Source organism: Pseudopodoces humilis, chromosome 11 (assembly GCF_049639895.1).
Source record: "Pseudopodoces humilis isolate 2021_Gansu_Grassland_sample_001 chromosome 11, ASM4963989v1, whole genome shotgun sequence".
NCBI classification, from domain to species: domain Eukaryota; kingdom Metazoa; phylum Chordata; class Aves; order Passeriformes; family Paridae; genus Pseudopodoces; species Pseudopodoces humilis.
The window spans coordinates 2,907,044-2,922,076 of NC_142210.1; the positions used below are offsets into that span (position 1 = coordinate 2,907,044).

Here is a 15,033-nt window from a genome sequence, read left to right on the forward strand (position 1 = left end):
AGATGCTCATTTTCCCTTCCTGCACTACACAGACAGCATTGTCCCCACCCTGCACATCCCTCAGCAATGCCACCTGCCTCAGGAGGGGCCTCTTTCACAACGTGTCCTTCAGCTAAAAAGCATTTTCTCTCTGAGTGGCAAGTGTTTCCATACTCTGTATTATCCACTGAGGTCAAACACTGTTCATGACTTCTCTGTCTGTGAGAGCCAGGAGTGCTGGGCAGTGAAACCCCAGCACACACACAGCTGGTGGAGCTCGTGATTTATCAGCAGATACCCAGAGAAATATCCGGGATTTCAGAGTTCAGTTGCCTCAGTTTCTACCCAGTCTTATGTTGCTTTTCCACTTGGAAAGCCTGGAGAAGTTTGGGTTTATTTTTTTGTTTGGCATTTTAAGTTGTTTCAGTGAAGCAGAGACAAAGCTGTAAGACACCTTGTGTCCTGCCCCTGGAAACAAGGTCCTCTTCCACAGCCCCTGAGGAAAAGGAGTTTCTGAGCTGTTCATTACCTTGTTCAATACACTGGGAAAATTTCTTAAGCTCCTTGTGATCAGTTCAACAGTGGAATTTCTGGGAGTTACACCTACAAACCTTATCCTCCTTCAAGTCATCTGTTTGTTACTTTGCCAGAAACATGCAACTCATTTTACCACATTCTTTTTTTGGGTCAGAGGTTTATCAATGCCTTGGGTTCTTTCCACTCTTCTTAGAGACAAAATAACCATTAAGGATCTTGATTCTCAGTAAGAACAGCATCTTTTTTCACCTCTAAATTCATGACAGCTGTTAAGTGGACTAAAACCTGATGCTTTCAGCAGTCTGTTTCCCTTTTCCAAGCAGAGCTTATGTTTGCATTCACTGTCGTTGGGCCAACAGCTCCTCAGTATGAATTTTCCCATCATCTTATTTGAAATTCAAGCCACAGAGCTTTCACTTCCCATCAAATAATGTCATGGCAAACTCACCAGCCCCAACACACAAGAAGCTGAAGAAAGACAAAAAATGATGGAAATGCTGCCAAAGATAATCCCAGGACACCAGTGACATCTAGGGGCTGCTGAGGTGGGAAAAACTCGGACAAAGGCTCCTCCCAACAGCTCTGCAAGCTCCTGGCTCCGCGTGCTGACAGAAGATACCTCACCAAGGAGGGGTACATGAATGCCTGAAGTCACGTTTAACTCGTATTCTCATTACATTCACAGCTGAACAAAAAGAAATTACCAAAAGCAGAAATAAGAGTGAAACACCACCAGGTAGTTTATCCCAGCAGCAGCACCCAAGGCTCTTGTTATCAGAACTGGAATCCAAATGCCAGCACCTGTGGAGTGGCACAGGGGGGTGACACTCAGGTTTGGAGATCTGCCAAAGCTCCACCACACATCTCTCCTCTGCGTGTTCACCTGAGCCAGGAGCCGATGCTGTGAGGACAGAAGTGTTTGCAGACAGACACAGACCTGCCCACCAATTCAGGGTTAATTCAGAGGACTGCAAAGGGGCTTGGATGACGTGTTCAACAAGCATGTTTTAAAATGCAGCCAGTGAAGTGCACGACATTCTGCCCTTGGTGTGAAGGCAGCTCACCCGTGTGCTGAGCCTGTGGTACCCAAACACTCCGACTGTGCAGCTCACAGAAGTTTCTGGGTCCTTTATGACCAAAGCAGGGCTTGTACTAGCTTGCTCTGTTTAAAAATTTCCACAAACCTCTCAAAACACAGCCATGGGAAAAAAGAGATAATGAAGGTCTCGTAAACTGAGTCCCTTCTGAACAGGAGGAGTCCAAGCCCTGAGCTCAGCACTGCTCCAACTCACCAGATAATTAAACATGAACAGGGAAGCACTCCAGCTTGGAAAGTTTCAGCAATCTTCAAAGACAATACCTCATACCTCGACAGAAGACTGAAAATCACTGAAACTCTGAAAATACAGAATAAATCCAAGGGGCATAACTGAATTCTCTGTCCCTAAGCCACCCCTGCAAAAGCTCACATGGAATAAAGCAGAAAGCACAAGGAAGGTGTCCTCTGGCAGATCAGAACAACACAGAGCCCGCTGCACGTGCTCTTCCAGGAAATGTGCACAGGATTTCAGAACAACTCCTCAATATAAAGATTTCATCTTCCATGTGACCACTAAACTTAGAGGTCAGAAAAGCTGGCAGCAATTTGACTCCAGGACAGGAAGCCAGAGTTTGAAATACCAGTTCACACAGCATCAGTAAAGCACATGTTCTGACTTCTTACTTGGAGTAGAAGCCTCAAGGAAGAAAAAGGCAACTAAAAATATATCTGTTTTATTTACCAGTTTTCTAAAAAGCAAAGTCATAAAAATTAGTCACAAGTGGCAAAACCAAAATATATTGCACAGTGTACAGAAAACATTGTTGACATATTGACAAAGTGTCATCACAAATAAATCCTCTTACAATAGTTTGGAAAAATTACAGCTTCAGAATCTTATCTATAAATGGAGGCATGTAGATTTAAAGTTACAGGAAAATATTTTAATACCACCCTGTAAATGCAAACACTTTAAGGATGCAAGATTAAGTCCATAAGTAAGCACATCCACAAAATGCTCTAAATATACTTTTCTCTTCCTTTCACTAAGTTATGGTTACAAGATGGTCATTGAAAAAAAAAAAATAAAAGAAATGAGGATAAATAAAAAAAGACATGGGGGGTGAAAAAAAAGCATGCTAAAGCAAAGAGAAGTTCAAAGTGGTTGAGAAGTCTTTGAAAATTATTTGTATAATTATGATGCACTCCTTTTATATAAAGCTTTTATTTTTCCCAAACCCTGGTCCATGTTTGTGTTTCCATGTAAAAATGAAATATATTTCATATGTTGGTATAGCTGCACTGTTCCATTTATGATTAAAACATTTAACACATCGGACGTGAACACCAACACCGGAAAATTTCTCATTCACTTTGTATTTACAAATATTTACGTTTGACCTTGCTGAACTGTTAAAGACAGGCATCAGATCTTGCTGGGCAGTGCTTCACACTGCATTTAAGATATTTATTTTTTAAAATCGTGATTCTGCTTGTTTCACAAGCTGACACACTTTACTACCTGCAGAACCTGTCTCCAGTGCAAATTTTCCGACTAATAATGAATTACTTGGAACAAATTATTTCTTCCACTAAGCAAATACCAGTCACTTTTGTGTGTTTTTGGTGTCAATGTAAATTCACATCCTCTCTGTATACAAACAGAAGTATTTGTATAGAATTAAAATAACCTTAATTTTCAGTGAATAGAAATGTTACCCTAATAAAAAAGGAAATGCTTCCCAAGAAAAATATTTTAAGACAAACATATCAAAGTTAATTGAATTAACTTTCGTCATTTTTCACCCCAGGACTTACAGCTGACGTCTAGCAATATAGCAACTAAATGTCCTTTAACTAACCAACATATTAAAAGTTGTTCTCTCATGTTCTCTTCCCACATCCAACAGACATAAACAGCACAAGAACATAAAGTACACATATTCAAGTCAATACAATCAGAGGCATTAAAATGAAATCTTTGACAGCAAAGGATTCCAGCCACACTAAATTTGAGATTATGTAAATCGAATAGAGTGAGTAAACACTATTCTCAGAATCACTTCTTTTTTATAAGAACTATCTTCAAATGACAAGACACATCTAATCCTCCCCCTTGCCACAATTTGATGTTTGTTTTGCCACATTGGAAAAACTGATGGCCAACCTCCTGACAGAACAAGTCAGAAAAAAAGGTTAAAATTACCCCAAGCTTTGCCTAACTGGGGCATGGCCAGACATCCTCCATGGTCTTAAGTTTTTTAAATCTTTAAGCATAAGGATTTCTTGAGTGTAAATTCTCAGAAATTATGCTTCAAGGTATTCAACAGTTCATAGTTTTGCAGTGTCCATTTAAAGAAAAGGCTACAAAGTTGTCAGCACTTCTCTATACTTACACATCAACATGAACTCTAACCCCAGACCATCTCACAAAATCAGCTCAACATTTCTCTTAAACAGAAAAAGTTCCTACATTCAGAACTAGAGGAGACAAACAAAGAGGATGGGATCAACTGGTATGAGAAGGGCAAGTGTGAATTGATTTCCTTGAAGGTTATTTCTTCTACTATGCTGGACCACTTCAAATATTAAGAACAATGCTAAAGAGCCACTAAGCAAAATTGCTCAACAATTTGTAACGCTGAATCATCACCAGGAGATTGAAGAACTGTATGTATGTGAGGAGATTTCCAGCACTTCTTAACCCACTCTACAAAAAACAGTAGGCATCAATGAAAGTTTCTAGAGTTTATAAAGAAATACTTGAGGCATGTAAGTGCAAAATGAGTCTTTTAAGGAAAAGTTATACCATCTTCAACAATGTCCTTACTGGGAAGAGATTGCCACCATTTAAAAAGAGATTCATTCACAAATGACTCTTGTAGAGCAAGAAAAACACATGTACTTTTATGAACTGCATTCATCCTGCTGGATAAAAGATTAAAACCTTTATGGATCCTTCACTGTCGTTTTGAAGCAATTTTCAAAACAACAGGCTCAAAGGCTATGTTTGTTCTTCACTGACTTGATTCAGAGAAACCAAGTTGTTTTCTCCACTATCTTCAATCATTTCATTAAGATCCATTTCATGGATTTCTTCATCATATGAAGTATAAAAATTGCTCTGTATATTGTCCTCACAAAAAATACATTCCTAAAAAGAAAAAAAAAAAAGAATAGAAGCACTCATAAGTAAAATTAAAAAAAAAAGCTTTTCCAAGCATCAGTCCACCTGCATGCAATCCTTGATTCCAAGGGAACCTTTCCACCTGTGCTGTAGCTACCAGATATATTTTAATCCTAAACTTTTCCACACACCATGATTTTATAAAGTGCAGTAAATCAATGAAAGTGCTTGAGAACTCTACTGGAAGCCACAGATCACGAGCTGGGTGCTCAGAGGATCAGTGCTGCTGTAACATTAACACCACAATTTGGATTCCACTGCAATTCCTTCACACTGACTTTTGGAACACTCATGTGCAAACAGAGCCTCTGTGTTTGACAGCTTTTGTGCCAAAAAGCCACAAATAATAGAAAGCTTAGGGAAAAGGAAATGCAATCAGGTATTTGTGTGTGAATAAGCAAAATACACAGACAACAAGTAAAATTGCATGGATGCTTTGTTTTGTTGGGTTTTGTTTTTTGTTTTTTTTTTCCTTTCAAGCCATTAAACTACTTAGAAGAATCACGATCCTGAGTGAGAAGTCTGATAGAAAAAAGGATCAGCATATTGCCATTCATTTTGTACTTTGAAATCAATGGACATCCATTTCTGCACACAAACTAGAGATGTAGTGAAGTTTCTGCTGTGTTGCTAAAGCACTTCAAACAGAGACATGGAAATTCAGAAACAGGAAGGAAATTTCTTATACTGTATTCACCAGTACTTTAATTTCCTCCATTGGAAGGAGGATTTATGCTAAATTGAATCAAGCTAGAAACCACTGCATGGAAGTTTGAATTTATTTTTTTTTTCCTCTGCATAATTGACCAAGCTTTCACAGCAACAGGAAAGGAAGAGTTTAACATAGGCAGCTAATAATTTAAGCACTATTATACATGCAAAAGTAATTAACTCATTACACTTACAGAATTAGCAACAGTTTTTGGCAGGCCACCTTGCTGGATCCATGGATGAACTTCAATAAGCTCTCTTTTTTGTTCTTCTGTAAATTTTGGCTGTAGTTTCTGCATTTGCTTTAATTTCTGCTTATCTTCTTTTAAAACTGTTTCCAAATCCCTAAAATAAAATGTATTTAGAAATTGAGCTTCAGCAGTTTCTGGGCTTCATGCCTATGTGAGGTTACACAGTCAAATACTAATGTTTTTAAAGACTATTTTTGCTCTAGAATGTTATGCTTAGAAATCTTGTATTGGAAGAAGATGAAATGTGATTACTCCAGCTGCTCTCTGCATTTGCAGACATCTCTGCTGGCTCACTGTCTTTGCAAATCCCATCAGTGAGAAGAGTTTTCTTAGAGCCAGTCAGGCAGCACCACCAGTGAAACCAGCAAAACCCAGTTTCCCTCTGCTGCTGCTGCAGTTCCAAGCCCCCTCCAGTGGGAGGACAACCCAAAGCAGAGACTCCTTGCACACGAGATAAAGCAGGAGTGTAAGATGTGTTTAAGGAGGTCACCAAGATTGAACTGAACTTTAGAAAAACAGCTTTATTTCAGCAGCCAAAATTCTCTCTCCCTCCAAATGCCCTACCTCCATTCAGGAACTTACACAACCCCATCCCACAGCAACATTTACGAGCTGTATCCCTTTGTAAAACATGACAATAGAAAGCAAGATACCCAAAATAATTTCTATTCCTTACAGGGCACCTAAGAACAGGCTGGATTTACTTCTTGGGCATTACACTCTGACAATGAGCTTCACTCTTCTCATCAAAATACTCTGGTAGGCTTTGCTGATTTTATGGGCTACTGGAATTCCCACCTATGGCTGTCAACACTTCAGACAGCAAAAACTGAGAAATGTCAAAGTATTTTTAAAACTAGAAAAAAATGCTTAAGTTCTTACAATGTATTCTTTACTTTCTCTATCATGTCTGTGCTTCTGTATTTTGAAAGCTTTTAAGGTTTCAAAGGGTTTACCTTCCCTTTCAAAGGCTTGTTTTTACTGAAACCTCTTATTCTTCTCGAAACACCATTCAGTGCTCCCAAGAAATACAAACAAGTAGGTTGAAATAAAAGAATCCACAGACTTGTCACCTCTTCTTCCCCTGTATCTCCTTTCTGCTACTTAAGTAGTAGGTTTTTTATGGTTTTTGTGTTTTATGTTTTAAAAAAGTTTATTTTATTAGAAGCCTTATGATTTTTATTTTCTACTTCCTTGTCCTAATTTATGAAGAATAATGAACATATGGAAGTTAACAACTCAGAAAAAAATGCACAAGTCCAAGAGCAGCATTCCACTGGATGTGGCATCTCAAGGATAAGAGGCAAGGACTGGAGATCTTCCAGGCCAGACCATGCCTAGATCTAAGCACATTCACCAGGGATTTCTGGCCAAGTAGTTACAAATCACTAACTATGAAACAGCTCCCAAAAACTACACACAGTTCATTTCAACTCAGGAAACTGACCTAAAAATACAGCCAAGCTTAATTAAATCATTCTTCCTTCTTGAGAAGTTCTTGGGTAGTATACAAAACAAAGGATGCAAGAATTTTTCTTGACACTAAGCTGAACAGTTTATTTCTCCTCAGACAGAGATTCCTATACATCTCCCCTCCTGTACATTGTGCTTCCCCTAAACACAGAATGTGTGAAGGGCTGTGCCACTGGAATTACCGTGAGGGGAGCTGGTAAGTCATCATCACTGTGTCATCTGTGTTAGCCATCAGCAGCCAGATGGGATCCTGGAGCACATATTTGATGAAGTGCTCACTTTCTTCCATTTCTGTCTTCATTTTGGTTTTATGGTGATTCTCTGAAGAATCAATGCTCCCAAAGTATTTGCTGGTGTGACTAGTTTCACTGCTACCTGTAAACAGATTTAACATTTCATTATAAATTGTCCAATACTTGGATTACCTGAATGCTTTTGAGTGTAGAGAAGATTAAAGAGAACTGAATGTATAAATACAACCACTATTCTACTCTTTTTAAACAGAGGGAACTTCCACCCTTGAGTAACTGCATTAATCTTTTAAAAACTCAAATTCTTAAGTAAAGTCTCCATTAAATTTCAACAGACTAATTAGCTCACTTGAATTTAAAAGTTTTAAATGGATGTGAAGGAGTATGGTCTTTATATTATTCCTCTATACCTGCATAATATCTTAATGCCTGTTTTACACACACTTGGAAAAGTTTCTATCCTGTAAATCAAGCACAACAGAAAAAACATTTGTGTAACACAATAAGAAGGAAATCAAGGATAAACTATGCAAGGAGAAGTAAAACCAGAGCTTTTCATATGGTGCTTGCACCAGGAGGGTTCTGGCTGCCTGAGTTACCTGTCCTGCTCCCTGACATGCCACAGCCATTGGAGCCAGAGCCCAGGGACTCAGCAGCTGCAGACACACCGCTCCCTGAGGAGGCTGAGCCAGTGCCTGAACACGCATCCTCTTGCAGTAAAATGTCAAGCAGGACACTGGACATGGAGAGTTCATCGCTGTTTTGAGCATCCATTGGAGATTCAGCCTAGTGATAAGAAGAAGGAATAAAATTTAAAAATCCCAAACACCAAAAAACAAAGCTGTTTATTATTAAATATAATAGCTTTCTGACTTTAAATTAATAAATTCTCAGAAATTATGCTTCAAGGTAATCAACAGTTCACAGTTTTGCAGTGTCTGTTTAAAGGAAAGGCTACAAAGTTGTCAGCACTTCTCTATAGTTACACATCAACATGAACTCTAACCCCAGGCCATCTCACAAAATTAGTTCAGCATTTCTCTTAGACAGAAAAAGTTCCTACATTCAAAACTAGAGGAGACAAACAAAGAGGATGGGATCAATGAGAACTGATGGGATCAATGGAATCAATTTGAGAAGGACATATGGGACTGGCTTTATTTATTAATGCATTTGTTACTAAATGTAACAGCTCTATTACTAATCACGTAAATGATTAGGAATAAATCCATTTTATTTTTAATATTCTAATGTTTACATAATTATTCAAAGGCAGTCACCAGTAACATATGTCAAGGAATAATAACAGGCAGACAGGGGATCCTTCATTAATACCAGCTGAATTTCTCTTCAAAAAATTAATAATATGGTTTCATGAGAAAGGAAGAAATGTATTTCCTGTCCACTTCTGACAGCATCTACTGTCCTGCAGAAGTCAGATTTTACCCAAGACACTCACAGCATAAGAGGAATTGCTCCTACTATAATCTTCCTCAAAGGATTTGCATCAGCATTCCTCACTGCTCCATCTCCTTGAGATGAGAAGGAAAAGTGGCACTGAGAGCAGTAAGAAAATGTTCCCAGGTGCTTCCCAGGCAAGATCACTTATTTGTGTATTTTTAAAGGAAGGAGCATTAACTACACTTCTTTCCAACCTAATCAGAACTTGACTGCAGATCAGTTTGAAGATTAAATATTAGAAATTAAGGCTGACAGAACTTAGCAAAATATGTAATAATTGAAAGAATTTACCCTGAACAAATTCCTGAATAAGGGAAGGAGGCAGCCAAAAAATATACAGGATGCAGTTCCATCATCAGCATTTATAATGATACTCTATGGTGCCTTTAGAAAGCACAGATAATAGTTTACATATTTCTACCATGGAAACTTTTACAGACATATTGCTCCCCCTCAAGTTGTTAGACTCATTTATCAAATTGAAATGAGCCAGGAAATAAAAAAACAACCCTGAAGTTACCAAATAGTTCAGCATAGTTTTAATGCAACAAACAAAACAAAAATAAAGTTATGGTCTGCAAGAAATGATGAATTCTTAATTTACTTTGGTTGGTTGTTTGTAAACATAGATGTGATTTTAATTTAAATCAGCTTCTTTCAGACAACTTGCAGATTGTTTTTCCCATGCACACAAATTCACTAGCACAAAAGCTTTTGCTAAAAATAAAATGCTCACATTATTTTACAGTTTATTTCAGTGGTTCTCAATGGGCTTATCCATATTATTTTCTTCAATGACATGGAGCAAAACTCTTTCAGGATATATTTCCAAGCCTCATAGCGTAACTTTAGAAGAATGATGAGGTAGATTTAGCTTTTAAAGATTGAGACTACTCTAATGTTTGGACTTTGGGTTTTATGCAGTTTGCTGAAGTTTGAATTTACCAACTACAATTTTGAGCTCCTGATGTTATATAACTTCTGTCTATGGTTAGCAAAGAGGAAATGTTGGAACTGGAAGTGAAAGGACTGAGAATGATGCAGCAGAGGCAGGAGAAGGGGGGTGTGATCCAGACTTACAGGTAAGGATTCCTTCCCACTGCCGTTATCCACTGTCCTGATCTTGCCTATGGCTCCTTCCTCAGCCAGAGCTCCGTGTAAACCTGCAGGAGCTCCGCTCTCTGCAGTTTTGGTGGTTTCTTCCAGCTGTAGGAGATTCAGAGGAGAGCTGCACCTCGACTGGAACAGAGGTGGTGAAGCCTGGTCCTGAGGACCCAGCGACTGAGGAGTGCAGGAACGGGAGGGGTCGTTGCGTGGCTCTGCCACAGGAGCCTTTTCAGGCTCTGCTGGGGGGTTGTACTGGAATGGCTGGGCTGGGAAAAAGGGCTGCTGTGGGAAGGGGCTGGCTGTGCCAAAGGGGGGCTGTGGTGGGAACACTGTCTGTGAGGAGAAGGCAGGATGGGCAGGGAAGCTGGGCTGGCTGGGGTACAGCGTTTGAGGTAAGTTATTGTTCATCTCTGGGTACACGTAGTTGGGGAGCACAAGAGCCACCACAGGGGTCATGAAGGGTGCAGAGAACTGGGATGGCTGCATGGGGCAGCTGTTTCCAGAGTCTGGCAAGTGATTAAAACCAGAGAGTGAAGTTTCAGGAGCCGGCGGCACGGTCCCTGCTGCTGGAAAAACAGGAAGGGAATATGCAGGCATGACAGTGGGGAAGGACACTGCTGAGTAGCTGGCTTGGGAAGTCTCTGATGGTGACCAGGCTGTGGCATTTAAACCTTGCAGGGGGAAGCGATGGGGGAATTTAGCTCCAGAAGTTGTGCTGTCTGAAGATTCCTGTGGTTTAATGCGCTTCGATTTCCTGTTCTTTCCACTTTTCTTCCAAGGCTGATCCATTCCAGAAGTGGCATTCCTTTGTCCACGGCCACCTGCAAAAGGAATAATTTTAAGAAAAGTTATCAAAATGTAGCTATACAGGACCTGTATAACTAGTTAAATAAATTAAAAAAAAAAAAAAAAGATAAAAATCTGGAAAAAATGCTTAGCAGTGTCTGACTCATGTTCCAAAATGAGAACAAAAATCTTATCAAGCACTCCTGAAAATGCCATCCAGAGCTCCTAGGCCTAATAAACAAAACAATCTCCCTATTACTGCTAGTCTCTGCCATTTCCATCCTGCTGATCACATTATTACCTTCAAGGCAACCAGAAAATGATCAGATTGTCTCACCAATTACACAACAGTGGAATGGGGAAAACTGGAAAACAAAGGAGCTGAAAACAAGACAAAACCACAAATCTGAACAAAAGACAGTTGGCAAGACAGAAGGAAAAGAAAAACAAGGGCATACAAGCACAGATACAGTAAAGCAAACTTCCTAAAGCAGATTTTTTTTGTCCCTTGAAAGTAGATGCATGACAGTAATAGCACAGAGAACAGACAAAAATCAAAATGTTAGTTACTAAAATGTCCATTATGACACTAAAAGCAATATTCCACTTTAAATCTTCTAGCAAGATTTGTCAGAAAATTTTTGTGGGTTTTGAAAATAGCATGCAACTGTCACTGTTCACACTGGCCCCACCAAACAACTAAAAATGGAAATGCCTTCCCAAGAGGATTTACTTTCTACATAAATACAAGTTTTATTGTGAAAACTAGTGCCATACCACGTTCAGCAGGCCGTCCTTTTGGTTTATCTTGTAAGTAGTAATTGCAATGTGATTGAAAGATATTAAATCTCTTGATTTCTTTGAACTTATTCAAGAAGCTCTGCTCCTCTTTTTGTGTATGCACTGCAAGGACCTCCTTCGTAAGTCCCAGTTTTTTAAATGGCTCCTTCTCCTGATTTATGTGCGCAGAGCTGGATGGAGGGGCGAGAAGCTGGCCATCTATGATTTCTGCTCCACTTGGACCATCTTCTATCATTTCTACAGGAACAGAAGGCAAAATACTCAAGATGAAGCAAAGAAAGCCCTGTATATGTATTTTTAAGGTGTTACAATTCTGTAATAATTTTGCTGCAAGTTAAAGATTACACATTCCATCCCTATTTATTCCATTTCCCAAGACCATCTCGGCTGTAAGAAAAATGTAGACAAGAAGAGCAGACATCAGCTGTTCACCTGTCTGAAATCTGAACTTGCTAGCACTTGCCACCTTGAAGAGAAAATATTAGCAAAAATCCTACCTAATTCAGGTTGTGTTTTTTTGTCTCCAACATGAACAATGGTGCTACTGTAGCTGCACTGGCTGGTGAGAGACACAACACTTTCTGGCTTGCCAGGTAAAGCTAAAGATGTTAAGTGAGCACCAACCACTGGGGGACCACCTGATTTACCAGATGCCTTCAACACAGCAGGATCTGTTGAAAGAAATAAAAGTTGCAGCTTACTGAACATAAACAAGACCAAATTCAAGTTACACCCTGTCAGGGCTGCAAAACAGCAAACGGTGCCTGACAAGACAAAAAAGTGAACTTTTTACTTTATACATTCCAGGAATAGAATGACTATGAAGCAACAAATGCAACCCTCTGATTGCACAGCCAAACCAAAGCTCTTCATTGAAGGATATCTTCCTCTTTTTCTGGTCTTCACTCTTTTTTTATGGCAAAATTTTGGCATTTCTAGCCTCCTCCAGCCCAAGAATAAGTTGCCTCCTGCTCCCACAGTGTTGTACACTGATTTCTTTCATTAGCTGGTTACTCTAAGAGCTTTGTTTTGAGCATACAGCTATTGAAAATTCTCTGCCTTGAAAGCTACACACAGTAATCCAGCAGAGGTCAGAGCAGTGCCTCACAACACAGCATTAAAACATTCCTGCTTTCATAGGAATACTTCCAGAACATATATTTAAGATCTAAAGTTTGCCTTTTTCCTGACTGGTGACTTCATCTGTCTCAGATATCAGTGCAACAAGGAGCTGGTGACCCACATCATCTCCTGCCAACCACAACCAGAGACTCCAAATTACAGCATTTCAACACTTCTGCCGGACTCTTTGCTCCTGGCCTACTGATACCTTCTAATTTGATTCTAAAAGCTGCATTAGAAGAACTTCTTTTTGAAGCTCATCAAATAGCCAAGATCATTCTCACAACTTTTGAGAAACTCCATTGGACACTCTCCCTTCAGCCTCATATAATGACAAGGTAGAATGAGAAAATCTCTCACTTGCATGGAGTTCTTTATCAATCTACAACCCTTGTACTACCCAGTTACATTCTTCATTTAGCTCCCCATCCAGACAAGGGGCTATGTCAAATGCTACATGTAAGGCCTAAAAGATTAACTGAATGCTTCTGTCTGCAGGAGACTTAAGACAACTTGCCTCAGTAATCCCCAGCTTTTACTTTTCATGGATGAACATTGGGTTCTAACGTCTTACAAAACACAGGACAGTCCAATTTTACCTTCTCTTGTTCCTCTTTTTTAAGCAGAAAAATAATATGCATATTTTTGTTGCAATTAACTAGCTGCTAGATTCTTCAGCTGATTGTTCTTATTAGTCCTAACTGTGAAGTATTTGATATTGATTCAAGTCCTGAACCTCAAAATCCTACTGTATTTTTAATTATATTATATAAACTATAAATTAGTTTATTTCATCTGTAATCAGGATATACAACCAACTACGCAGTATTTTAACTGTAAGGAAGATACTAATGATAAAAGTTAAATCACCAACATCAAACACTGAGAAAGCAGCTATGAGGTCATGCCTAAGATACACCTGTCATTATTCTGCAAAGAAGTAGCATCCAACTGCCTGCCAGCAAAACTCAGCCACGAAAAAGCTGTGATGTAGAGTTACCTCCCAATGGCTGGATAGAATTATCAGCTGCTTTTTGTTCATGAACTCCAGAACTCAGTGATGCAACACTTGTTGAAGGTTCACATTTTCTTTTTGCTGTACCAGGCACGTTACAACTCTCCAAGTACCTAAAATACAATCATTTAGCAATATTAGACATACTAGTCCTGTGTCCAGAGGTCAAGAGTAATTTACTCACTGGCTGCTCACCTGATGACACTGTCCAAACAGCTGATCTGCTGATAGGAATACACAGGCTGTTCTTTCCATGCCAGCTCTTCAGTAGTCACATTTTTTGGAGCTGCTGTTGCTGCAGTATCCTTTCCCCCTACACCTTTCACCTGACCAGCAGTATTCTGCTTTTCTGTGGAAAGAGATACTGCTGTTATTCAATTAAGACATTAAATCCTTACAAACTCCCCTAAGAGCAACAGTAGTAAAGGGTTTTCATTTCTACATATTTAGCAGGTCACAAATTAACCACTGTAATGCACTAATAAATTAATATTGTGTAAATATTTTCCTGTCCTTATGGGTTCTTGGAGTTACAAAGTTTAATTAGACTGCATATGGATCCTAAGGGAATAGACATGGTTGTAAGAGAATCATTAGGGTTGGAACACACTCAGGATCAGGACAACCACTTAAATTACTTCAAGGCAACAGCTTCAGGCCATGCCTCAACTGTGTTACACCACTATTGACTCAATACAGCCAAACACAATATTTTCCTGGGCACAGCAGAGAGACACAGGACAATATAATTTGAAATGATAAAATGCTGTCTTTATGCATTGATTAGAACTCAACTAGAAAAAATTCCTGCTGCCATATTATCCAAGGCACCAGCACAAGAGACTAGGAACTGCTAATGTCTTACCTGCAAAAGACTCTTTCTTATAGTCCAGTTTTGCTTTACTGTCAGTGAAAATACGCTGTCCTTTATTCTTCACCTTACGGGCGTATTGACAAACCTCCTGCAAGCAGTTTGGGAAGAACAGTTATTTCAAAATTTTGACATAAAACATAATACATAATGATTCCTCGTTAGACTAAATCTAACCTCTGTTAATCTCTATCTTGCAATTAGTTTGATTACAGGAGAAATGTGTATATATATAATTTTGTTGTGCAGTTGCAAAAATTTGGAATTGGAAAGAGAAGAAATTTAAAGTGTGTTTCTTGTAAACAATTGCTCTGTGTTTTGTTCAATCTGTTTGAGTAACTTGGATAGGAAAATATAAAATACACATTATAAAAATGACTTCAGAAAAAGACCCCAGATCTATCACTTGGTAAAAAAACCAGAAGTGTAGCTAAGCAGTGCC

The 15,033-nt window shown here is 39.0% G+C and overlaps 1 protein-coding gene across 9 annotated transcripts in view; it reads right to left on the bottom strand.

Annotated features, from left to right (window-relative positions):
- Positions 1-2,273: 2,273 nt before the first annotated feature.
- PER2 (period circadian regulator 2) overlaps positions 2,274-15,033 on the bottom strand; it is a 45,974-nt gene continuing 33,214 nt past the window's right edge. For all 9 annotated transcript variants that reach the window (XM_088060911.1, XM_014258389.2, XM_014258383.2 and 6 more), the window contains 10 exons: positions 14,586-14,682; positions 13,916-14,069; positions 13,706-13,833; positions 12,081-12,254; positions 11,560-11,820; positions 9,970-10,817; positions 8,028-8,214; positions 7,360-7,552; positions 5,648-5,798; positions 2,274-4,709 (listed from right to left, as the gene is read on the bottom strand). In XM_088060911.1, the coding sequence (XP_087917037.1) occupies positions 4,560-4,709; positions 5,648-5,798; positions 7,360-7,552; positions 8,028-8,214; positions 9,970-10,817; positions 11,560-11,820; positions 12,081-12,254; positions 13,706-13,833; positions 13,916-14,069; positions 14,586-14,682 (2,343 nt within the window). In that variant the 3' untranslated portion in view covers positions 2,274-4,559. The remainder of the gene's footprint in view (positions 4,710-5,647; positions 5,799-7,359; positions 7,553-8,027; positions 8,215-9,969; positions 10,818-11,559; positions 11,821-12,080; positions 12,255-13,705; positions 13,834-13,915; positions 14,070-14,585; positions 14,683-15,033) is intronic.